The following is a 27,701-nucleotide window of genomic DNA, read 5'->3' on the forward strand; positions in this document are numbered from 1 at the left end:
TCCATAGTGCCCCCTAACGAGCTCCATAGTGCCCCCTAATGAGCTCCATAGTGCCCCCCTAACGAGCTCCATAGTGCCCCCCTAACGAGCTCCATAGTGCCCCCTAACGAGCTCCATAGTGCCCCCTAACGAGCTCCATAGTGCCCCCCTAACGAGCTCCATAGTGCCCCCCTAACGAGCTCCATAGTGCCCCCCTAACGAGCTCCATAAGCTCCATAGTGCCCCCCTAACAAGCTCCATAGTGCCCCCCTAACGAGCTCCATAGAGCCCCCTAACGAGCTCCATAGAGCCCCCTAACGAGCTCCATAGCGCCCCCTAACAAGCTCCATAGAGCCCCCTAACGAGCTCCATAGCGCCCCCTAACGAGCTCCATAGTACCCCTAACGAGCTCCATAGTGCCCCCTAACGAGCTCCATAGTGCCCCCTAACGAGCTCCATAGTGCCCCCTAACAAGCTCTGAGCGGCTCCTGATTGGCTGCTGGCGGTGTGATGCTCTGAGCGGCTCCTGATTGGCTGCTGGCGGTGTGATGCTCTGAGCGGCTCCTGATTGGCTGCTGGCGGTGTGATGCTCTGAGCGGCTCCTGATTGGCTGCTGGCGGTGTGATGCTTACCCAGCAGGTCTCCGGAGAAGTTGACGGGCAGGACGATGCCAACGGAGAGGACCCCGACCACGACCAGCAGGCCGATGATGTGGCGCTGGAAGGACAGGTAGTGGACCGCATCCTCGCCACACTTCTCCCTGATCTCTTCATCCCTAACAGAGGAGGAAGAGTCCAAACAAACCAGCTCAGAGATCTGCAGATAACAACTATACGTTCATTTGATATAGCACCTGTTACAGACAAAGTCACAAAGTGTAAGAAATAAGACCCCAACAGCAGAATGAGAAAGCAAAACAAATACCAATGGATCATTTACAATTTAAAGACTTGAAAACACAAAATTATAAACATGAGCCAAAAGCCAGTTTCAACTAGGGAGTCTTCTGCAGCTCTTTAAAAGCATTAACAGAGCACAGAGAATATGTGAAGCTACGCTAGCTCATATATAACAGCACAGAGAATATGTGAAGCTACGCTAGCTCATATATAACAGCACAGAGAATATGTGAAGCTAAGTTAGCTCATATATAACATCACAGAGAATATGTGAAGCTAAGTTAGCTCATATATAACAGCACAGAGAATATGTGAAGCTACGCTAGCTCATATATAACAGCACAGAGAATATGTGAAGCTAAGTTAGCTCATATATAACAGCACAGAGAATATGTGAAGCTAAGTTAGCTCATATATAACATCACAGAGAATATGTGAAGCTAAGTTAGCTCATATATAACATCACAGAGAATATGTGAAGCTAAGTTAGCTCATATATAACATCACAGAGAATATGTGAAGCTAAGTTAGCTCATATATAACAGCACAGAGAATATGTGAAGCTAAGTTAGCTCATATATAAGAGCACAGAGAATATGTGAAGCTAAGTTAGCTCATATATAACAGCACAGAGAATATGTGAAGCTAAGTTAGCTCATATATAACATCACAGAGAATATGTGAAGCTAAGTTAGCTCATATATAACAGCACAGAGAATATGTGAAGCTAAGTTAGCTCATATATAAGAGCACAGAGAATATGTGAAGCTAAGTTAGCTCATATATAAGAGCACAGAGAATATGTGAAGCTAAGTTAGCTCATATATAAGAGAACAGAGAATATGTGAAGCTACGCTAGCTCATATATAAGAGCACAGAGAATATGTGGAGCTAAGTTAGCTCATATATAAGAGCACAGAGAATATGTGGAGCTAAGTTAGCTCATATATAAGAGGACAGAGAATATGTGAAGCTACGCTAGCTCATATATACTGTAAGAGCACAGAGAATATGTGAAGCTACGCTAGCTCATATATAAGAGCACAGAGAATATGTGGAGCTAAGTTAGCTCATATTTAAGAGCACAGAGAATATGTGAAGCTAAGTTAGCTCATGTATAAGAGAACAGAGAATATGTGAAGCTAAGTTAGCTCATGTATAAGAGAACAGAGAATATGTGAAGCTAAATTAGCTCATGTATAAGAGAACAGAGAATATGTGAAGCTAAGTTAGCTCATGTATAAGAGAACAGAGAATATGTGAAGCTAAGTTAGCTCATGTATAAGAGAACAGAGAATATGTGAAGCTAAATTAGCTCATGTATAAGAGAACAGAGAATATGTGAAGCTAAGTTAGCTCATGTATAAGAGAACAGAGAATATGTGAAGCTAAATTAGCTCATGTATAAGAGAACAGAATATGTGAAGCTAAGTTAGCTCATGTATAAGAGCACAGAGAATATGTGAAGCTAAGTTAGCTCATGTATAAGAGAACAGAGAATATGTGAAGCTAAGTTAGCTCATGTATAAGAGCACAGAGAATATGTGAAGCTAAGTTAGCTCATGTATAAGAGCACAGAGAATATGTGAAGCTAAGTTAGCTCATGTATAAGAGAACAGAGAATATGTGGAGCTAAGTTAGCTCATATATAAGAGCACAGAGAATATGTGAAGCTAAATTAGCTCATGTATAAGAGAACAGAGAATATGTGAAGCTAAGTTAGCTCATGTATAAGAGCACAGAGAATATGTGAAGCTAAGTTAGCTCATGTATAAGAGCACAGAGAATATGTGGAGCTAAGTTAGCTCATATATAAGAGCACAGAGAATATGTGAAGCTAAGTTAGCTCATGTATAAGAGAACAGAGAATATGTGGAGCTAAGTTAGCTCATATATAAGAGCACAGAGAATATGTGAAGCTAAATTAGCTCATGTATAAGAGAACAGAGAATATGTGAAGCTAAGTTAGCTCATGTATAAGAGAACAGAGAATATGTGAAGCTAAATTAGCTCATGTATAAGAGAACAGAATATGTGAAGCTAAGTTAGCTCATGTATAAGAGCACAGAGAATATGTGAAGCTAAGTTAGCTCATGTATAAGAGCACAGAGAATATGTGAAGCTAAGTTAGCTCATATATAAGAGCACAGAGAATATGTGGAGCTAAATTAGCTCATATATAAGAGCACAGAGAATATGTGGAGCTAAATTAGCTCATATATAAGAGCACAGAGAATATGTGGAGCTAAATTAGCTCATATATAAGAGCACAGAGAATATGTGGAGCTAAGTTAGCTCATGTATAAGAGAACAGAGAATATGTGAAGCTAAGTTAGCTCATGTATAAGAGCACAGAGAATATGTGGAGCTAAGTTAGCTCATATATAAGAGCACAGAGAATATGTGGAGCTACTTTAACTCATAAGAGACTGAAACTCACTTTATTCTGAAGATGGCCGTCAGCCACGAGCAGAAACCCTGCAGGAACAAACAGAACAATCAGGAAGAGAGAGAGAGAGAAAGGGAGGAGGAGGAGAATAGACTATCTCTGGATCAGTGTCTCTGTATATCTGTATCAGTGTCTCTGTATATCTGTATCAGTGTCTCTGTATATCTGTATCAGTGTCTCTGTATATCTGTATCAGTGTCTCTGTATCAGTGTCTCTGTATATCTGTATCAGTGTCTCTGTATATCTGTATCAGTGTCTCTGGATCAGTGTCTCTGTATATCTGTATCAGTGTCTCTGTATATCTGTATCAGTGTCTCTGGATCAGTGTCTCTGTATATCTGTATCAGTGTCTCTGTATATCTGTATCAGTGTCTCTGTATATCTGTATCAGCAGTGTCTCTGTATATCTGTATCAGTGTCTCTGTATCAGTGTCTCTGTTTATCTGTATCAGTGTCTCTGGATCAGTGTCTCTGTATATCTGTATCAGTGTCTCTGTATATCTGTATCAGTGTCTCTGTATATCTGTATCAGTGTCTCTGTATATCTGTATCAGTGTCTCTGTATCAGTGTCTCTGTATATCTGTATCAGTGTCTCTGTATATCTGTATCAGTGTCTCTGGATCAGTGTCTCTGTATATCTGTATCAGTGTCTCTGTATATCTGTATCAGTGTCTCTGGATCAGTGTCTCTGTATATCTGTATCAGTGTCTCTGTATATCTGTATCAGTGTCTCTGTATATCTGTATCAGCAGTGTCTCTGTATATCTGTATCAGTGTCTCTGTATCAGTGTCTCTGTTTATCTGTATCAGTGTCTCTGTATCAGTGTCTCTGTTTATCTGTATCAGTGTCTCTGTATCAGTGTCTCTGTATATCTGTATCAGTGTCTCTGTATATCTGTATCAGTGTCTCTGTATCAGTGTCTCTGTATATCTGTATCAGTGTCTCTGTTTATCTGTATCAGTGTCTCTGTATCAGTGTCTCTGTTTATCTGTATCAGTGTCTCTGTATCAGTGTCTCTGTATATCTGTATCAGTGTCTCTGTATCAGTGTCTCTGTTTATCTGTATCAGTGTCTCTGTATCAGTGTCTCTGTATATCTGTATCAGTGTCTCTGTATATCTGTATCAGTGTCTCTGTATCAGTGTCTCTGTATATCTGTATCAGTGTCTCTGTATATCTGTATCAGTGTCTCTGGATCAGTGTCTCTGTATATCTGTATCAGTGTCTCTGTATATCTGTATCAGTGTCTCTGTATATCTGTATCAGTGTCTCTGTATATCTGTATCAGTGTCTCTGTATATCTGTATCAGCAGTGTCTCTGTATATCTGTATCAGTGTCTCTGTATATCTGTATCAGTGTCTCTGTATATCTGTATCAGCAGTGTCTCTGTATATCTGTATCAGTGTCTCTGTATATCTGTATCAGCAGTGTCTCTGTATATCTGTATCAGTGTCTCTGTATATCTGTATCAGTGTCTCTGGATCAGTGTCTCTGTATATCTGTATCAGTGTCTCTGTATATCTGTATCAGTGTCTCTGTATATCTGTATCAGTGTCTCTGTATATCTGTATCAGTGTCTCTGTATCAGTGTCTCTGTTTATCTGTATCAGTGTCTCTGTATATCTGTATCAGTGTCTCTGTATCAGTGTCTCTGTATCAGTGTCTCTGTATCTCTGTATCAGTGTCTCTGTATATCTGTATCAGTGTCTCTGTATCAGTGTCTCTGTTTATCTGTATCAGTGTCTCTGTATCAGTGTCTCTGTATATCTGTATCAGTGTCTCTGTATCAGTGTCTCTGTATCAGTGTCTCTGTATCTCTGTATCAGTGTCTCTGTATATCTGTATCAGTGTCTCTGTTTATCTGTATCAGTGTCTCTGTATCTCTGTATCAGTGTCTCTGTATCTCTGTATCAGTGTCTCTGTATCTCTGTATCAGTGTCTCTGTATCAGTGTCTCTGTATATCTGTATCAGTGTCTCTGTATCAGTGTCTCTGTATATCTGTATCAGTGTCTCTGTATATCTGTATCAGTGTCTCTGGATCAGTGTCTCTGTATATCTGTATCAGTGTCTCTGTATATCTGTATCAGTGTCTCTGTATATCTGTATCAGTGTCTCTGTATATCTGTATCAGTGTCTCTGTATATCTGTATCAGTGTCTCTGTATATCTGTATCAGCAGTGTCTCTGTATATCTGTATCAGTGTCTCTGTATCAGTGTCTCTGTTTATCTGTATCAGTGTCTCTGTATATCTGTATCAGTGTCTCTGTATCAGTGTCTCTGTTTATCTGTATCAGTGTCTCTGTATATCTGTATCAGTGTCTCTGTATCAGTGTCTCTGTTTATCTGTATCAGTGTCTCTGTATCAGTGTCTCTGTATATCTGTATCAGTGTCTCTGTATCAGTGTCTCTGTATCAGTGTCTCTGTATCTCTGTATCAGTGTCTCTGTATATCTGTATCAGTGTCTCTGTATCAGTGTCTCTGTTTATCTGTATCAGTGTCTCTGTATCAGTGTCTCTGTATATCTGTATCAGTGTCTCTGTATCAGTGTCTCTGTATCAGTGTCTCTGTATCTCTGTATCAGTGTCTCTGTATATCTGTATCAGTGTCTCTGTTTATCTGTATCAGTGTCTCTGTATCTCTGTATCAGTGTCTCTGTATCTCTGTATCAGTGTCTCTGTATCTCTGTATCAGTGTCTCTGTATCAGTGTCTCTGTATATCTGTATCAGTGTCTCTGTATCAGTGTCTCTGTATATCTGTATCAGTGTCTCTGTATATCTGTATCAGTGTCTCTGTATATCTGTATCAGTGTCTCTGTATATCTGTATCAGTGTCTCTGTATCAGTGTCTCTGTATATCTGTATCAGTGTCTCTGTATATCTGTATCAGTGTCTCTGTATATCTGTATCAGTGTCTCTGTATCAGTGTCTCTGTATATCTGTATCAGTGTCTCTGTATATCTGTATATAACATCTTCCACATCTTTCATACAGTCAGGGTAGTATTCAACATTCAAATCCCATTCATACTTTTTAAAATATTGAACCTTGTTTGAGGCTTAGAAGAAATGCCCTTCTGACATGTTTACATGAGTATTGGATGGAATGACCCAACTGACTTATACCATTCACAGGTTGTGGTCTTCATACAGTCATTTACATCAAAATATCGGGCATTTAGTGCCCTTTCTAACTAAGTAATCAGGGACCCAAACAGACATCCACAGTGAGCAGTCTTACGTTGTCTCTCTGGTCGAAGTCGACAGAGGACGAGACGGATGTCAGGCGTTCGTAGCGGTCGGGTGTCTCCGAGTGCATCGCCGAGGCAACGCTGTGGACACACACAGGAAGCTGTCAGCTGGCTGTTAGCTGTTAGCGTGTTAGCCGCTCTGACCTTTGACCTGAAAGCTGATTGGACTCCTGAACACAGAGGGAGCTAACATAACAGGAAGTAGAAACACAAACATCAAGCCGATTCTATCTGGAAACGACAACATGGACGAGACACTAACAGCTCTTTAAATAAAACTTTATCACCAAATGTACATAACATCTGGGGGAGGAGGGGGGGGTCCAGTTAGAGTCCACTACAAGTTCTGTTGTTGCTGCTGACAGACTCAGATTATTATTCTAAGTGTCTGACAACATTATGGGATGGATCCCTACAGAGATAGACCTTTTAGTTAACGAGTAAGATCCTTTTAGTTCAACAACAAACAGCCCCGAAATCACCATCACCAAACTCCACCAGACTCCATGTAAATAATCATGACTTTTAGCGTGTATAGAGCCAGCATATCTCCACCAGACTCCATGTAAATAATCAGGATTTTTAGTGTGTATAGAGCCAGCATATCTCCACCAGACTCCATGTAAATAATCAGGACTTTTATCGTGTATAGAGCCAGCATATCTCCACCAGACTCCATGTAAATAATCAGGACTTTTAGCGTGTAGAGCCAGCATATCTCCACCAGACTCCATGTAAATAATCAGGACTTTTAGCGTGTATAGAGCCAGCATATCTCCACCAGACTACATGTAAATAATCAGGACTTTTAGCGTGTATAGAGCCAGCATATCTCCACCAGACTCTATGTAAATAATCAGGACTTTTAGCGTGTATAGAGCCAGCATATCTCCACCAGACTCCATGTAAATAATCAGGACTTTTAGCGTGTATAGAGCCAGCATATCTCCACCAGACTCCATGTAAATAATCAGGACTTTTAGCGTGTATAGAGCCAGCATATCTCCACCAGACTCCATGTAAATAATCAGGACTTTTAGCGTGTATAGAGCCAGCATATCTCCACCAGACTCCATGTAAATAATCAGGACTTTTTAGCGTGTATAGAGCCAGCATATCTCCACCAGACTCCATGTAAATAATCAGGACTTTTAGCGTGTATAGAGCCAGCATATCTCCACCAGACTACATGTAAATAATCAGGACTTTTAGCGTGTATAGAGCCAGCATTTTTCCACCAGACTCCATGTAAATAATCAGGACTTTTAGCGTTTATAAATCCAGCATATCTCCACCAGACTCCATGTCAATAATCAGGACTTTTAGCATGTATAGAGCCAGCATATCTCCACCAGACTCCATGTAAATAATCAGGACTTTTAGCGTGTATAGAACCAGCATATCTCCACCAGACTCCATGTAAATAATCAGGACTTTTAGCGTGTATAGAACCAGCATATCTCCACATGTAAATGGGTGAATTAAGGGTTTATTTCAACCAAACCAGAGTGGTGATTGTTGGAACAGTGGAAAGATGAACCAAGACGGCTTTTGATAGTTTTATTTAGTTTCTGTCCACTTTGAATTAAGTGTGTTTTATGATGATAAAAGTCCTCATTATTTACATGGAGTCTGGTGTAGTTTGGTGATGGTGATTTTGTGGCTGTTTGTTGTTAAACTAAAAGAATCTTACTCTTTAACTAAAAGGTCTATCTCTGTAGGGATCCATCCCATAATGTTGTCAGACACTTGGAATAACAACTAGCTGTTCCCAGGGTCTTATGTTCTTGATATAATTAAGGGTTATTAGCTTACAAAAGGTTCCACAAAAACTCATGACAACTGTCCGTCCGCAAATTTCAAAAGTTCTCCTTAATGTATTAAAATATAAAAACCTATTGATATGGGGAGGATAGGAGCCTGGGAACATACAGTAGATCCACAGCCAGTGTTTCTACGTTTCCTCGAGTAAAGGATGTTCTTCAGAGAGCTGGTTGTGTGGAGGAAGCTAACCATCTAGCACGCCACGGGGATTACATCACTGAGCTACAGACACACACAGCCTGTTACCTGTTGCCTGTTACCGCTTCATAGTTATCTGTGTCTCGTCTCAGGCTGAATTAACAGTAAACATGAAGACAAGTGTAGACTGGGGTTAGCATCAGACCCGTTAGCATCAGATCTGTTAGCATCACACCTGTTAGCATCAGACCCGTTAGCATCAGACCTGTTAGCATCAGATCTGTTAGCATCAGATCTGTTAGCATCACACCTGTTAGCATCAGACCCGTTAGCATCAGATCTGTTAGCATCTCACCTGTTAGCATCTCACCTGTTATGGCGTGCTCGACTCAACACTGTTTTTTTGGTACCAGTACTTTTGTCTTTTTGGTTCCCGCTGCGGACGCCCAGTAACTGCTGTGACACCATATTTGGCAATTTGCAGATTATCTGTATCAGTGTTTTATTTTATAATCAATGAACTAAAGGTCCCTGAAGGGCACAAAGTCCCCTGAACTAAAAGTCCCTGAGGGGCACACAGTCCCCCTGAACTATAGGTCCCTGAGGGACACATAGTCCCCTGAACTATAGGTCCCTGAAGGACACAAAGTCCCCTGAACTATAGGTCCCTGAAGGACACAGAGTCCCCTGAACTATAGGTCCCTGAAGGGCACAGAGTCCCCTGAACTATAGGTCCCTGAGAGACACATAGTCCCCTGAACTATAGGTCCCTGAAGGACACAAAGTCCCCTGAACTATAGGTCCCTGAAGGGCACAGAGTCCCCTGAACTATAGGTCCCTGAAGGGCACACAGTCCCCCTGAACTATAAGTCCCTGAAGGTCACACAGTCCCCCTGAACTATAGGTCCCTGAAGGGCACACAGTCCCCCTGAACTATAGGTCCCTGAAGGGCACACAGTCCCCCTGAACTATAAGTCCCTGAAGGTCACACAGTCCCCTGAACTATAGGTCTCTGAAGGGCACACAGTCCCCCTGAACTATAGGTCCCTGAAGGGCACACAGTCCCCCTGAACTATAAGTCCCTGAAGGTCACACAGTCCCCTGAACTATAGGTCCCTGAAGGGCACACAGTCCCCCTGAACTATAGGTCCCTGAAGGGCACAGAGTCCCCCTAACTATAGGTCCCTGAAGGGCACACAGTCCCCCTGAACTATAGGTCCCTGAGGGACACATAGTCCCCCGAACTATAGGTCCCTGAAGGGCACAAAGTCCCCCGAACTATAGGTCCCTGAAGGGCACACAGTCCCCCGAACTATAGGTCCCTGAAGGGCACAAAGTCCCCTGAACTATAGGTCCCTGAAGGGCACAAAGTCCCCTGAACTATAGGTCCCTGAGGGGCACAAAGTCCCCTGAACTAAAGGTCCCGAACTATAGGTCCCTGAAGTGCACAGAGTCCCCCTAACTATAGGTCCCTGAAGTGCACAGAGTCCCCCTAACTATAGGTCCCTGAAGTGCACAGAGTCCCCCTAACTATAGGTCCCTGAAGTGCACAGAGTCCCCCTAACTATAGGTCCCTGAAGTGCACAGAGTCCCCCTAACTATAGGTCCCTGAAGTACACAGAGTCCCCCTAACTATAGGTCCCTGAAGTGCACAGAGTCCCCTAACTATAGGTCCCTGAAGTGCACAGAGTCCCCCTAACTATAGGTCCCTGAAGTGCACAGAGTCCCCCTAACTATAGGTCCCTGAAGGGCACAGAGTCCCCCTAACTATAGGTCCCTGAAGTACACAGAGTCCCCCTAACTATAGGTCCCTGAAGGGCACAGAGTCCCCTGAACTATAGGTGTGAAAGCACCCTGAGACTATAAAGACTCATATATATATATATATATATAAATAAGAAAGTCTCTATTTTGGAAATAGTTCCCAACACTGCTTTCACTCATCTTAAAGCCTTTTACTATTGGCTGAGCTGGCTTGGACCCAGGACCCAGTAGGTACCAGTAAAAGTACCAGGACCCAGTAGGTACCAGTAAAAGTACCAGGACCCAGTAGGTACCAGTAAAAGTACCAGGACCCAGTAGGTACCAGTAAAAGTAGCAGCAGTACTATCAACTACTTTAAGTAATGGAAAACCCCAAAAAGCTGTGTTGAGTCGATCCGCGAGAGAGAGTGGAACAACAGCGTTAGCATCACATCTGTTAGCATCACATCTGTTAGCATCACATCTGTTAGCAACAGAGAGAGATCCAGAGATCCTCTTTTTACCTTTTTAAACACACACACACACACACACACACACACACACACACACAAAGACACAGAGACACACACACACAGAAACACCAGTATTGATGGTGTATGGGGGCTGATCAGTGCCAATGTGTTGAATCTGTTGGTGGTTTGATTTCCCAGAAACCAACTTGCCCAGATATGTATCATCTGTTAGAAATGTAGTGGTTGGGATTTTAATAATAGCCTGTCGGGGGGAGAGACCTGTCTACAGCGAGCCGGTAACACACGTGGCACTGATTACCCCCCATACTCCCAGTGAACAGGAGAAGAAAGAGTGTAGTTAGTGCACCAATCAGAGAGCAGAACCTGTTAATGAAACCAGAGGAGGAGGAAGAGGAGGAGGAGGAGGAGGAAGATGTTAGCGGACAAACCAAACACGGAGGAAGCGCCAACATACTATTCCCGCTCCTCGTGGTCGCTGAAACGCTTCTTCAGTCTTCAGGAGGGAAACACACAGACCACAGACATCATCATCATCATCATTATCATCATCATCATCATCATCACCACCACCACCATCATCATCATCATCATCATCATCATCATCACCACCATCATCATCATCACCACCACCACCACCATCACCACCATCATCATCATCATCATCATCAGGCCCTTATTACATCACGTTGTGTTTAACGTGGAAAACAGACCTTAACAACACAACAAGTCTTCTATACAGGGTTCATATGCATTTTAACCAATACTTTTTGGCAAATTTGCATGTCTTTTTCGCACATTTCCATGACTTTTTGGCAGATTTCCATGACTATGGGCTCCTGAAGATGTCATTCGACATTCTACAATAAGAATACTAATGTTGTGTTACTTATGTTGTGTTAACAACAATTCCATGACTTTTCCAAAACTTTCTGGGTCTTTTTAGGTTTCCAAAACCTTTCCAGGCCTGGAATTTGCATTTTATTAATTCCATAACTTTTCCAGGTTTTTTCAAAACGTATGAACCCTGTCTATAGAAACAGACTTCTCGGAGTCTTCTGGGGAACTATCAGTGGGATTATTAGGGCGCCAAAAACTTCTTCTGCTGTGAGATTAACGCGGAGCAGATCCAGCTGGCCGTGAGACGCCACCCTCCCCTCTATTCCTACGGGGGACGTTAAGCGACTCTTAAAGGTGCCCCGCAATACAAAACCGTTTGTCCTTGTATGCTTTGAGATCTCTCAGGTCCATGTGTGTTTGTGTTCTGTGGTGAATGTGAAAATGAACTGCTACCTCCACTGTCAGCTCTAAGCAGAGAAATCAGACCAATCACAACAGCTGCTCAGTCTGACATCATACTGCCTGAGCTCATTACTATTCATGAGCTCGCCCAGTTGGGCTGGGTATAAAGGATTCTGACAGCCGGGCTCTCATTGGCTAGCTGTTAGCCAATCAGATTCAAGCAGCTTAGCTTGTTGAATATTAATGACAACTGGCACAAATCGAGCCGAGTCTTCCTGTAGGCTTTCTATACCGCGCTAGAATGGCTTGAAACAAGGTAACCAAGGTTACAGAGTCCATCGTAGACCTTCAGACATCACCACAACGTCATGAAATATACGTGTGGCAGGGCACCTTTAACGCGCCCGCAAAGCATCCTGGGAATGCTGCGCGTCCAAAAAGCTGGCCGACGCCCATCTTTATGCATATGAATGCGTTTAACGTGACGCGACTGTCCAGCAGAAGTAGACGAAAATCTTCTAAACTGACATGACAGTCGAGCAGCCAGAAACCATGTGACGCATTCGTCCAATCAGCTGCCGGTCGGGGAGCGTGGAGCATCACCCATGGATGTATGACGTCGCAACAATGGATCTGTACCGTGAGATTTGGGCCTCTGGCCGCGCCGTAGTTTATCAAATCAGGATTTTTGTGGCTTTTTTTTCAAAGTTTTTGTTGTTTTTGTTGAGGTTTTTGACCCCTTTGTTTTTATTCTAAGGATGCACTGAATCCAGGTTTTTTGGGGTTTGGGCTGAATCCTGAACCCCCTGGTAGAGATTGTGCTGACTCCTCCTCCCATCCTCAGTCCATGAACCCAGTAAGTAAGTAAGTTTTTATGCTCCACATATCTGGAACAAACTCCCAGAAACCTGTAGGTCCGCCGCAACTCTCAGTTCTTTTAAATCTAAGCTAAAGACCTATCTTTTTGATGTTGCTTTTCTTTAAATAATCTATTTTATTAACTTTAATTTCTTATACTGCACTATCAATTTTATTGTTGTCTTTTAATGTTTTTAATTTGTTTATTAATGTTTTTAAATCGTTTTTAATTGTCTTCTAACTGCTCTGTAATGTTTTATGTAAAGCACTTTGAATTGCCCTGTTGCTGAAATGTGCTCTATAAATAAAGCTGCCTTGGCTAAACTCATGAATGAAGTAAACAGTGACTGTCCTTCCTTTGCTGTACCTGAAGTTGCTGCATTCTGGCTGCTGTCTAGAGATTCCTTCATGAACAACTCGTATTCTTCCAGATGTTTCAGACCAGATGTTGTAACAGCGGCCATGTTGTGTATAGTTTAGGGTCCTCGCCACCACCAGACCAATCGGCATTGATCAGATTGAACATGTAGCTGGACTTGAATGTCCTTCTTTTGACTGAAAGTTCTGCCAAACAACAACTTGTTCTGCTCACCAGATCCATGTCCACTTTCTCACAGCCTGCTGCATTGAACGCTCCACCTACGTAAAAAGTTCTAAGGTTCAGCAGAAACCAGAACCACGTCAAAAAGCCCAATATTCAGCCCAATCAGAAGCCCAATCCTGGATTCGGTGCATCCCTGACCTGTAGTAAACAAACAAGGGCGACTGGTCCATGTGGGGATTTGGATAAAGTTGTGATTAATTGTGCAGCCTGAGGTGAACAGTTTGGTTCCCGTAGTGCGTGGAGAACAACCAACCAGAGTCCCCAATCTCAAAACAGGCCCCGCCCCCTGCCCCCCCCTGCCTGTGTGACATCACTGTTAGCGGTGTGTTTACCTGTCAGCGTCGGTGACCAGCGCCAGGCGGCCGTAGTCCCACGCCACCTTACGCAGAATGGAGAACACGAAGAGCAGCACCTGAAGAAGAGAGAGGAGGACTTCCTGTTAGGCTTATGTCAAAAGATGTAAGTCAAAGGTCAGGGATGTCACCCTGGTGATGTCACAGAATCTGTCATTAAAGGGTACCTCAGTATTTTTAAACCTGGACCCTATTTAACAGTCTCTGAAACTGGTCCAGTATTAAACAAGAACCAAGCTGTAATGTAACCCTACAGGACTGTTCAGCAGCATATCTCCACCAGACTCATGTAAATAATCAGGACTTTTAGTGTGTATAGAGCCAGCATATCTCCACCAGACTCATGTAAATAATCAGGACTTTTAGTGTGTATAGAGCCAGCATATCTCCACCAGACTCATGTAAATAATCAGGACTTTTAGTGTGTATAGAGCCAGCATATCTCCACCAGACTCCATGTAAATAATCTGGACTTTTAGTGTGTATAGAGCCAGCATATCTCCACCAGACTCCATGTAAATAATCTGGACTTTTAGCGTGTATAGAGCCAGCATATCTCCACCAGACTCCATGTAAATAATCAGGACTTTTAGTGTGTATAGAGCCAGCATATCTCCACCAGACTCCATGTAAATAATCAGGACTTTTAGCGTGTATAGAGTCAGTATATCTCCACCAGACTCCATGTAAATAATCAGGACTTTTAGCGTGTATAGAGTCAGCATATCTCCACCAGACTCCATGTAAATAATCAGGACTTTTAGCGTGTCAATAATCAGGACTTTTAGTGTGTATAGAGCCAGCATATCTCCACCAGACTCCATGTAAATAATCAGGACTTTTAGCGTGTATAGAGTCAGTATATCTCCACCAGACTCCATGTAAATAATCAGGACTTTTAGCGTGTATAGAGTCAGTATATCTCCACCAGACTCCATGTAAATAATCAGGACTTTTAGCGTGTATAGAGTCAGCATATCTCCACCAGACTCCATGTAAATAATCAGGACTTTTAGCGTGTCAATAATCAGGACTTTTAGTGTGTATAGAGCCAGCATATCTCCACCAGACTCCATGTAAATAATCAGGACTTTTAGCGTGTATAGAGTCAGCATATCTCCACCAGACTCCATGTAAATAATCAGGACTTTTAGCGTGTATAGAGCCAGCATATCTCCACCAGACTCCATGTAAATAATCAGGACTTTTAGTGTGTATAAAGCCAGCATATCTCCACCAGACTCCATGTAAATAATCAGGACTTTTAGCGTGTATAGAGCCAGCATATCTCCACATGTAAATGGGTGAATTAAGGGTTTATTTCAACCAAACCAGAGTGGTGATTGTTGGAACAGTGGAAAGATGAACCAAGACGGCTTTTGGTATTATTTAGTTTCTGTCCACTTTGAATGAAGTGTGTTTTACGATGATAAAAGTCCTGATTATTTACATTACGGAGTTTGGTGATGGTGATTTTGGAGCCGTTTCATTTCAAAGATCGTTGTGTTCCCATCAGTCACTTAGACACAGAAACATGGGAACATAGAGTCCAGGTTAAAACCTTTTAATTAAAGTGAGAGAGTGTGATGGAACATCGTATGTGGGTCGATCAATAAAGCCGCAGTATTGATTTTTCCAAGAACAGTCAGTGAACAACACAGCAGCAACCACACACGTGTTGCTCCGTGCGACACACACACACACACACACACACACACACACACACACACACACACACACAGTGTAACACGTGTGATACAGACACACACACACACACACACACACACAGTGTAATACGTGTGACACACAGACACACACAGTGTAACACGTGTGACACAGACACACAGACACACACACACACACACACACACACACAGTGTAACACGTGTGACACACAGACACACAGACACACACACACACACACAGTGTAATACGTGTGACACACAGACACACACAGTGTAACACGTGTGACACAGACACACAGACACACACACACAGACACACACACACACACAGTGTAACACGTGTGACACACAGACACACAGACACACACAGTGTAACACGTGTGACACACAGACACACACAGACACACACACACACAGACACACACACAGTGTAACACGTGTGACACACAGACACACAGACACACACAGTGTAACACGTGTGACACAGAGACACACACAGACACACACACACAGACACACACAGTGTAACACGTGTGACACAGACACACAGACACACACACACACACAGTGTAACACGTGTGACACACAGACACACACAGACACACACACAGTGTAACACGTGTGACACACAGACACACACACACAGACACACACACAGTGTAACACGTGTGACACACAGACACACACAGACACACACACAGTGTAACACGTGTGACAGACACACAGACACACACACACAGACACACACAGTGTAACACGTGTGACACACAGACACACAGACACAGACACAGTGTAACACGTGTGACACAGACACACAGACACACACACACAGACACACACAGTGTAACACGTGTGACACACAGACACACAGACACACACACAGTGTAACACGTGTGACACAGTTCTGCAGAGCAACAGTGAGCCCCCCCCATGTAAATAATCAGGACTTTTAGCGTGTATAGAGCCAGCATATCTCCACCAGACTCCATGTAAATAATCAGGACTTTTAGCGTGTATAGAGCCAGCATATCTCCACCAGACTCCATGTAAATAATCAGGACTTTTAGCGTGTATAGAGCCAGCATATCTCCACCAGACTCCATGTAAATAATCAGGGCTTTTAGCGTGTATAGAGCCAGCATATCTCCACATGTAAATGGGTGAATTAAGGGTTTATTTCAACCAAACCAGAGTGGTGATTGTTGGAACAGTGGAAAGATGAACCAAGACGGCTTTTGGTAGTTTTATTTAGTTTCTGTCCACTTTGAATGAAGTGTGTTTTTACGATGATAAAAGTCCTGAAAAGAGTCTGGTGGAGTTTGGTGATGGTGATTACATTACAGCTTGTTTAATACTGGACCAGTTTCACAGATTTGGTAGTTAACCGTTAATAACCCTCTGTCCCGTGCGCTGCTCTGAGCATGTGCGTTGCCGGGGGCGACTCACCAGGAAGCACATGAAGTCGAGGGCGAGCACGGTAGGCACGCCGCCGAACGGCAGTCCCTGAAGCACCGTGCTGCGGATGCGAGCCGAGTAGCAGTAGTCCTTGGACTCGTTGGTCGAACAGTTGTCCTGGCCGCTGCACGCCTGGCCGCCGCCGCTGCCGAATATCGCCATGGTAACGATCAGCGCTCTGAGCATGCTCACTGCCGCATCCTCGCAGAGAACCTGGGGAAGGGGAACACATGGTACAGACACAGACCTTTAACCTTTCACTCTACAACAGACATCAACAACTAATCAATGGAGACTGACTTCAGAACAGCTGACACATGAGATCAGGGTCCAGGTTGAAGAAAAACACACTTAGTATTGACACACTAAAAGCTGCAGTGCATTCTGGGAATGTTTCTGGGTCTGACTTCCTCCACCAGAGAGAGAGAAGATCAGTTCAGTTGAGTTAAAGGTCCCATGACATGCTGCTTTTTGGATGCTTTTATATAGACCTTAGTGGTCCCCTAATACTGTATCTGAAGTCTCTTTTATATAGACCTTAGTGGTCCCCTAATACTGTATCTGAAGTCTCTTTTATATAGACCTTAGTGGTCCCCTAATACTGTATCTGAAGTCTCTTTTATATAGACCTTAGTGGTCCCCTAATACTGTATCTGAAGTCTCTTTTATATAGACCTTAGTGGTCCCCTAATACTGTATCTGAAGTCTCTTTTATATAGACCTTAGTGGTGTGACATTTACATGCCATGGGACCTTTAAATAAAACTCTTTTCAACCATAATATCGCCAACAACACAAAGTCTGTTTCAGCAGCAGCTGACTACATTTCCCAGCATGCCTCAGACCAGCAGACCTCCCGATCCCGTTGCCACAGTAACCCTGAGCGAGCAGAGCTCCTCCTGACCCACTTTTCACGCCTCGGCGGGCGACCCGATGACATCGTCGTGACATCACGTCGCCGAGAACAAAAGAAGATGTTTTGGGGCGCATTTCAGCCTTTCATGGAAAGAACAGCTCGATATGAAAGGGGGAGAGAGAGGGGATGACATCAAGTCGGACTCAAACCCTGGACCTTCTACGTAGAGGCATACACCTCTACATATGTGCGCCTGCTCTACCAAGTGAGCTAACCCGGCCACTCTGGAGCTTTTTTCTATGTATTTTGTCACTTTTGACCCCTTTTTTAATGCCTTTGTTGCTTTTTCTGATGCATAATAAAAACCAAAGTAACGACAGAAACGAAGACAAGTAATAGTCAAATAGAGAAAATTTAATTTTTTTCTCACAATGTTTTGTTTTAGTCTAAAACCCAAAGAGAAAAATCACAAAACACAAGACTTTCTCCCAGGAAACAGGTGTTCATGTACCGGTTTCCTGGGTGAAAGTCTTGTGTTTTCTCCTTAACTTCTTCAGGACACGAACTTCTGTTTCCTGGGTGAAAGTCTTGCGTTTTCTCCTTAACTTCTTCAGGACACGAACTTCTGTTTCCTGGGTGAAAGTCTTGCGTTTTCTCCTTAACTTCTTCAGGACATGAACACCTGTTTCCTGGGTGAAAGTCTTGTGTTTTCTCCCTAACTTCTTCAGGACACGAACTTCTGTTTCCTGGGTGAAAGTCTTGCGTTTTCTCCTTAACTTCTTCAGGACATGAACACCTGTTTCCTGGTGAAAGTCTTGTGTTTTCTCCTTAACTTCTTCAGGACATGAACACCTGTTTCCTAGGTGAAAGCCTTGTGTTTTCTCCTTAACTTCTTCAGGACATGAACACCTGTTTCCTGGGTGAAAGTCTTGCGTTTTCTCCTTAACTTCTTCAGGACATGAACACCTGTTTCCTAGGTGAAAGCCTTGTGTTTTCTCCTTAACTTCTTCAGGACATGAACACCTGTTTCTTCAGGACATGAACACCTGTTTCCTGGGTGAAAGTCTTGTGTTTTCTCCTTAACTTCTTCAGGACATGAACACCTGTTTCCTGGTGAAAGTCTTGTGTTTTCTCCTTAACTTCTTCAGGACATGAACACCTGTTTCCTGGTGAAAGTCTTGTGTTTTCTCCTTAACTTCTTCAGGACATGAACACCTGTTTCCTGGTGAAAGTCTTGTGTTTTCTCCTTAACTTCTTCAGGACACGAACTTCTGTTTCCTGGGTGAAAGTCTTGTGTTTTCTCCTTAACTTCTTCAGGACATGAACACCTGTTTCCTGGGTGAAAGTCTTGTGTTTTCTCCTTAACTTCTTCAGGACATGAACACCTGTTTCCTGGGTGAAAGTCTTGTGTTTTCTCCTTAACTTCTTCAGGACACGAACTTCTGTTTCCTGGGTGAAAGTCTTGTGTTTTCTCCTTAACTTCTTCAGGACATGAACACCTGTTTCCTGGTGAAAGTCTTGTGTTTTCTCCTTAACTTCTTCAGGACATGAACACCTGTTTCCTGGGTGAAAGTCTTGTGTTTTCTCCTTAACTTCTTCAGGACATGAACACCTGTTTCCTGGGTGAAAGTCTTGTGTTTTCTCCTTAACTTCTTCAGGACATGAACACCTGTTTCCTGGTGAAAGTCTTGTGTTTTCTCCTTAACTTCTTCAGGACATGAACACCTGTTTCCTGGTGAAAGTCTTGTGTTTTCTCCTTAACTTCTTCAGGACATGAACACCTGTTTCCTAGGTGAAAGTCTTGTGTTTTCTCCTTAACTTCTTCAGGACATGAACACCTGTTTCCTAGGTGAAAGTCTTGTGTTTTCTCCTTAACTTCTTCAGGACATGAACACCTGTTTCCTGGTGAAAGTCTTGTGTTTTCTCCTTAACTTCTTCAGGACATGAACACCTGTTTCCTGGGTGAAAGTCTTGTGTTTTCTCCTTAACTTCTTCAGGACATGAACACCTGTTTCCTGGGGAAAGTCTTGTGTTTTCTCCTTAACTTCTTCAGGACATGAACACCTGTTTCCTGGGTGAAAGTCTTGTGTTTTCTCCTTAACTTCTTCAGGACACGAACTTCTGTTTCCTGGGTGAAAGTCTTGTGTTTTCTCCTTAACTTCTTCAGGACACAAACTTCTGTTTCCTGGGTGAAAGTCTTGTGTTTTCTCCTTAACTTCTTCAGGACATGAACACCTGTTTCCTGGGTGAAAGTCTTGTGTTTTCTCCTTAACTTCTTCAGGACATGAACACCTGTTTCCTGGTGAAAGTCTTGTGTTTTCTCCTTAACTTCTTCAGGACATGAACACCTGTTTCCTGGGTGAAAGTCTTGTGTTTTCTCCTTAACTTCTTCAGGACACGAACTTCTGTTTCCTGGGTGAAAGTCTTGTGTTTTCTCCTTAACTTCTTCAGGACATGAACACCTGTTTCCTGGTGAAAGTCTTGTGTTTTCTCCTTAACTTCTTCAGGACATGAACACCTGTTTCCTGGTGAAAGTCTTGTGTTTTCTCCTTAACTTCTTCAGGACATGAACACCTGTTTCCTGGGTGAAAGTCTTGTGTTTTCTCCTTAACTTCTTCAGGACATGAACACCTGTTTCCTGGGTGAAAGCCTTGTGTTTTCTCCTTAACTTCTTCAGGACATGAACACCTGTTTCCTGGGTGAAAGTCTTGTGTTTTCTCCTTAACTTCTTCAGGACATGAACACCTGTTTCCTGGGTGAAAGTCTTGTGTTTTCTCCTTAACTTCTTCAGGACATGAACACCTGTTTCCTGGGTGAAAGCCTTGTGTTTTCTCCTTAACTTCTTCAGGACATGAACACCTGTTTCCTGGGTGAAAGTCTTGTGTTTTCTCCGTCAGCTGTGAGCTACAGCTTTCCTCCTAAATAAGTCAAAGTGTGTCAGTTAAAACAGCTGTTGTGATCTGTGATCAACGTGATGGTTTGATCTGGAATATTCCACCAGTTCAGCATCAGGACCGCCCCCCCCCCCCCCCTCCCTCTCCCCATCCTATGTGTTGTCATGACGCAGCAGCAGCAGCATGACTCATCAGACTCACTCTCCGAGCTGCAGGCTCACTGCAACACTGACAAACACACAGGGGACACACTGAGTTGTCCCGGGGCACCTGAAGGCCTCCTGGCCCCCTGGGGGCAGTCAGAAAGCTGTTAGTATGATAATAAAGTGTGTTTGTGTTTCTACCTTATCTGGTCACACGACTGGCGAATAACCCAAACACGCCTCCTGGGATTTCATTTCTCGGGGCGCCTGGGTAGCTCACTTGGTAGAGCGTGCGCCCCATGAACAGAGGGCTCAGTGCTCAATGCAGCAGCGGTGGCCGGTTCGACTCCTGACCCTCGGCCCCCCCCCCCCTCTCTCCCCTTTCATGTCTTCAGCTGTCCGGCCAAATAAAAGGCCTAAAATACCCCAAAAAATATATACACATTTATAAATTTTGACTTGAAGAGATGACGATGTCGTTAATCTCAATTATTTCTATAATTAATTTTACAGCAACATTTGGAAGTGTTACAGCTGTAGATGTCATCAACTATACTAGTAGCTGATTGGTCTCTGTCTGTCTGTCTGTCTGTCTGTCTGTCTGTCTGTCTGTCTGTCTGTCTGTCTGTCTGTCTGTAGTCCTGCAGTGTCTCTCCGAGTACTCCTGAGAGTACAGCTACACGTAACGCTGGCCAATAATTAAATATGATTATATAACGTTACTATGCTGGATGGATTTTGTCCCCCCACAAGACCTGCAGATGTTTCAACATCACACTATTTTTGTGTAAACAAAGTCAACGATTGGCTGGAACCGAAGATAGTAACAGAATTATTATTATTTAGTGAAAGCAGCCCCATAGTCGGCCCTACAGCTGTATCTGGTGGCCCAGCGTTCAGGGCCAGTCATAACGCAGCTGAGCTTATTTTTGACATTTTTTTTGCAGTTTCGACTGTGTTTTTGTGCGTTTTTATTTACATTTTCGGCGCTTTTTTGACGTCCCATATTTTCAGAAATTAAAAAAAACTTTAAAGATGGGTCAAATTTGACCCGAGGCCAACAGGAGGGTTAAACTTCATGGCTTTTGAAAATAAAAAAATAATGTTTAAATGGTTTCAAAACAAGATCAAACTGAGCAAACTCTGATATAAACATCCTCTGATCTGAACTATTCTATTAGTCAATTTCTGCTTATTTTCAAACTCAAACATCTGGGATAATGTCAATTTATTAGGTTTATTAACCATGAACTTAAAAAATAAATAAAAAACACTGAAGAGGGACAACGATGTTTCAAAAAAGCGCCAAAAAAGTCTGAAAAAGTTCCAAATAATACACATTTTTCAATGTTGACCCAGAATGACGAGTTCATGGACGACGGTGGAGATAACACTGCTGTCGACCTCACACTTTGAGTTTTTATGGGTAAAATTTAAAACACTTTTTAGATATTTTTGGTCACTTTGTTTTTGTCAGTTTTTTTTTTTGTTGTTGCACTTTTTAGATGTTTTTGTTCTTTTTTAAAGAATTTTTTTCCATTTTTTTTTCAATGTTCTTGAAAGAGGCACTTCCTGTCTGCAGCCCATTGATAACAGCTGAGAGGCTCCCGGACAGAAAACACAGTGACGACTCATGTTATCAGGCTCTGTTCAGCTCTGATCTGCACTTCTAGATGTTTACGATCATCTCTACGCAGACAACAGACCTTTCTCACTGCAGACATGTTGACATGTCATAGTAGGAACAGTTCAGGTGTATTCAGACCATTACTGATGGCTGCATTCCTCTTAGGAGAGACCCTGGTATTAAACCATTACTGATGGCTGCATTCCACTTAGGAGAGGTCCTGGTATTAAACCATTAATGATGGCTGCATTCCACTTAGGAGAGACCCTGGTATTAAACCATTACTGATGGCTGCATTCCACTTAGGAGAGGCCCTGGTATTAAACCATTACTGATGGCTGCATTCCACTTAGGAGAGACCCTGGTATTAAACCATTACTGATGGCTGAATTCCACTTAGGAGAGACCCTGGTATTAAACCATTACTGATGGCTGCATTCCACTTAGGAGAGACCCTGGTATTAAACCATTACTGATGGCTGCATTCCACTTAGGAGAGACCCTGGTATTAAACCATTACTGATGGCTGTATTCCACTTAGGAGAGACCCTGGTATTAAACCATTACTGATGGCTGCATTCCACTTAGGAGAGACCCTGGTATTAAACCATTACTGATGGCTGTATTCCACTTAGGAGAGGTCCTGGTATTAAACCATTACTGATGGCTGCATTCCACTTAGGATAGACCCTGGTATTAAACCATTACTGATGGCTGCATTCCACTTAGGAGAGACCCTGGTATTAAACCATTACTGATGGCTGCATTCCACTTAGGATAGACCCTGGTATTGTTCATGCTGACTCACTGAAATATCTTACTGGGACACTTGGTGGAACTGAGCCATCGTTGAGGTGATCAACATCAGCAGCTGTGCTTTTCCTACTATGACAAGTCAACATGTCTGCTGTGAAAAAGGTCCATGCAGGAAGAGTTGAGAGAAAGCTGCTGACAGATTGAGGGCCCATGTCTGATTGTTGTTTCCTGTGAAGACTAAGGCCTGCAGCATGGACCGGTCACGTGACTGGAGGTCTTATCAGTTGGCCACAGCCGTCTGTCAATCTGAACTCTGTCACCCACTACTCACTTTAAAAGGGGAACTTTTGGGGGCTTTAAACTGAACTCTATGTCCTCATGTTTGTGTGTCTGAGTGTCTGAAACTGGTCCAGTATTAAACCAGAACCGAGCTGTAATGTAACCCTACAGGACTAATGTTCAGCAGCAGTAAGAGTCCACTACAAGTTCTGTTGTTGCTGCTGACAGACTCAGATTGTTATTCTAAGTGTCTGACAACATTATGGGATAAATCCCTACAGAGATAGACCTTTTAGTTAAAGAGTAAGATCCTTTTAGTTTAACATGAAACAGCCCCGAAATCACTATCACCAAACTCCACCAGACTCCATGTAAATAATTAGGACTTTTATCATCGTAAAACACACTTCATTCAAAGTGGACAGAAACTAAATAAAACTATCTAAGTCCGTCTTGGTTCATCTTTCCACTGTTCCAACAATCACCACTCTGGTTTGGTTGAAATAAACCCTTAATTCACCCATTTACATGTGGAGATATGCTGGCTCTATACACGCTAAAAGTCCTGATTATTTACATGGAGTCTGGTGGAGATATGCTGGCTCTATACACGCTAAAAGTCCTGATTATTTACATTACCAGTTGTAACGTGTATAAAGTTATATGATTCCAGCCAGTTGTAACATGTATAAAGTTATATGATTCCAGCCAGTTGTAACATGTATAAAGTTATATGATTCCAGCCAGTTGTAACATGTATAAAGTTATATGATTCCAGCCAGTTGTAACATGTATAAAGTTATATGATTCCAGCCAGTTGTAACATGTATAAAGTTAATGATTATATGAGCCAGTTGTAACATGTATAAAGTTATATGATTCCAACATGTATAAAGTTATATGATTCCAGCCAGTTGTAACGTGTATAAAGTTATATGATTCCAGCCAGTTGTAACATGTATAAAGTTTATATGATTCCAGCCAGTTGTAACATGTATAAGTTATATGATTCCAGCCAGTTGTAACATGTATAAAGTTATATGATTCCAGCCAGTTGTAGCATGTATAAAGTTATATGATTCCAGCCAGTTGTAACGTTATATGATTCCAGCCAGTTGTAACATGTATAAAGTTATATGATTCCAGCCAGTTGTAACATGTATAAAGTTATATGATTCCAGCCAGTTGTAACATGTATAAAGTTATATGATTCCAGCCAGTTGTAACATGTATAAAGTTATATGATTCCAGCCAGTTGTAACATGTATAAAGTTATATGATTCCAGCCAGTTGTAACATGTATAAAGTTATATGATTCCAGCCAGTTGTAACATGTATAAAGTTATATGATTCCAGCCAGTTGTAACATGTATAAAGTTATATGATTCCAGCCAGTTTAACATGTATAAAGTTATATGATTCCAGCCAGTTGTAACATGTATAAAGTTATATGATTCCAGCCAGTTGTAACATGTATAAAGTTATATGATTCCAGCCAGTTGTAACATGTATAAAGTTATATGATTCCAGCCAGTTGATTAACATGTATAAAGTTATATGATTCCAGCCAGTTGTAACATGTATAAAGTTATATGATTCCAGCCAGTTGTAACATGTATAAAGTTATATGATTCCAGCCAGTTGTAACATGTATAAAGTTATATGATTCCAGCCAGTTGTAACATGTATAAAGTTATATGATTCCAGCCAGTTGTAACATGATTCCAGCCAGTATAAAGTTATATGATTCCAGCCCATGTATAAAGTTATATGATTCCAGCCAGTTGTAACATGTATAAAGTTATATGATTCCAGCCCAGTTATTGATTCCAACATGTATAAAGTTATATGATTCCAGCCCATGTATAAAGTTATATGATTCCAGCCAGTTGTAACATGTATAAAGTTATATGATTCCAGCCAGTTGTAACATGTATAAAGTTATATGATTCCAGCCAGTTGTAACATGTATAAAGTTATATGATTCCAGCCAGTTGTAACATGTATAAAGTTATATGATTCCAGCCAGTTGTAGCATGTATAAAGTTATATGATTCCAGCCAGTTGTAACATGTATAAAGTTATATGATTCCAGCCAGTTGTAACATGTATAAAGTTATATGATTCCAGCCAGTTGTAACATGTATGTTATATGATTCCAGTATAAAGTTATATGATTCCAGCCACATGTTGTTATATAACATGTATAAAGTTATATGATTCCAGCCAGTTGTAACATGTATAAAGTTATATGATTCCAGCCAGTTGTATAAATTATATGATTCCAGCCAGTTATACATGTATAAAGTTATATGATTCCAGCCAGTTGTAACGTGTATAAAGTTATATGATTCCAGCCAGTTGTAACATGTATAAAGTTATATAAAGTTGTAACATGTATAAAGTTATATGATTCCAGCCAGTTGTAACATGTATAAAGTTATATGATTCCAGCCAGTTGTAACATGTATAAAGTCCAGCCAGTTAATGATTCCAGCCAGTTGTAACATGTATAAAGTTATATGATTCCAGCCAGTTGTATGATTCAGCCAACGTGTATAAAGTTATATGATTCCAGCCAGTTGTAACATGTATAAAGTTATATGATTCCAGCCAGTTGTAACATGTATAAAGTTATATGATTCCAGCCAGTTGTAACGTGTATAAAGTTATATGATTCCAGCCAGTTGTAACATGTATAAAGTTATATGATTCCAGCCAGTTTATGTATAAAGTTATATGATTCCAGCCAGTTGTTATATGATTCCAGCCAGTTAAAGTTATATGATTCCAGCCAGTTGTAACATGTATAAAGTTATATGATTCCAGCCAGTTGTAACATGTATAAAGTTATATGATTCCAGCCAGTTGTAACATGTATAAAGTTATATGATTCCAGCCAGTTGTAACATGTATAAAGTTATATGATTCCAGCCAGTTGTAACATGTATAAAGTTATATGATTCCAGCCAGTTGTAACATGTATAAAGTTATATGATTCCAGCCAGTTGTAAGTGTAAAAGTTATATGATTCCAGCCAGTTGTAACATGTATAAAGTTATATGATTCCAGCCAGTTGTAACATGTATAAAGTTATATGATTCCAGCCAGTTGTAACATGTATAAAGTTATATGATTCCAGCCAGTTGTAACATGTATAAAGTTATATGATTCCAGCCAGTTGTAACAGTTGTAATAAAGTTATATGATTCCAGCCAGTTGTAACATGTATAAAGTTATATGATTCCAGCCAGTTGTAACATGTATAAAGTTATATGATTCCAGCCAGTTGTAACATGTATAAAGTTATATGATTCCAGCCAGTTGTAACATGTATAAAGTTATATGATTCCAGCCAGTTGTAACATGTATAAAGTTATATGATTCCAGCCAGTTGTAACATGTATAAAGTTATATGATTCCAGCCAGTTGTAACATGTATAAAGTTATATGATTCCAGCCAGTTGTAACATGTATAAAGTTATATGATTCCAGCCAGTTGTAACATGTATAAAGTTATATGATTCCAGCCAGTTGTAACATGTATAAAGTTATATGATTCCAGCCAGTTGTAACATGTATAAAAGTTATATGATTCCAGCCAGTTGTAACATGTATAAATGTTATATGATTCCAGCCAGTTGTAACATATAAAGTTATATGATTCCAGCCAGTTGTAACATGTAAAAGTTATATGATTCCAGCCAGTTGTAACATGTATAAAGTTATATGATTCCAGCCAGTTGTAACATGTAAAAGTTATATGATTCCAGCATGTAAAGTTATATGATTCCAGCCAGTTGTAACATGTAAAAGTTATATGATTCCAGCCAGTTGTAACATGTATAAAGTTATATGATTCCAGCCAGTTGTAACATGTATAAAGTTATATGATTCCAGCCAGTTGTAACATGTATAAAGTTATATGATTCCAGCCAGTTGTAACATGTATAAAGTTATATGATTCCAGCCAGTTGTAACATGTATAAAGTTATATGATTCCAGCCAGTTGTAACATGTATAAAGTTATATGATTCCAGCCAGTTGTATGAACAGTTGTATAAAGTTAAAGTTATATGATTCCAGCCAGTTGTAACATGTATAAAGTTATATGATTCCAGCCAGTTGTAACATGTATAAAAGTTATATGATTCCAGCCAGTTGTAACATGTATA

At 41.4% G+C, this 27,701-nt stretch overlaps 1 protein-coding gene across 5 annotated transcripts in view; it reads right to left on the bottom strand.

The window, feature by feature from the left end:
- LOC114566467 (CSC1-like protein 2) overlaps positions 1–17,181 on the bottom strand; it is a 49,395-nt gene extending 32,214 nt beyond the window's left edge. For 3 of the 5 annotated variants that reach the window (XM_028594968.1, XM_028594957.1, XM_028594948.1), the window contains exons 1-6: positions 16,963–17,181; positions 13,811–13,890; positions 11,232–11,270; positions 6,570–6,660; positions 3,319–3,356; positions 612–754 (exon numbers count right to left, since the gene is read on the bottom strand). In XM_028594968.1, coding sequence (XP_028450769.1) covers positions 612–754; positions 3,319–3,356; positions 6,570–6,660; positions 11,232–11,270; positions 13,811–13,890; positions 16,963–17,157 — 586 coding nt within the window. In that variant the 5' untranslated portion in view covers positions 17,158–17,181. Of the gene's footprint in view, positions 1–611; positions 755–3,318; positions 3,357–6,569; positions 6,661–11,205; positions 11,271–13,810; positions 13,891–16,962 lie in introns of those variants that run through there. The other 2 variants (XM_028594977.1, XM_028594985.1) reach the window with 2 other exon arrangements.
- Between the last annotated feature and the right edge of the window lie 10,520 nt (positions 17,182–27,701).

The sequence above is a fragment of the Perca flavescens genome, chromosome 2, assembly GCF_004354835.1.
Source record: "Perca flavescens isolate YP-PL-M2 chromosome 2, PFLA_1.0, whole genome shotgun sequence".
Lineage (NCBI taxonomy): Eukaryota > Metazoa > Chordata > Actinopteri > Perciformes > Percidae > Perca > Perca flavescens.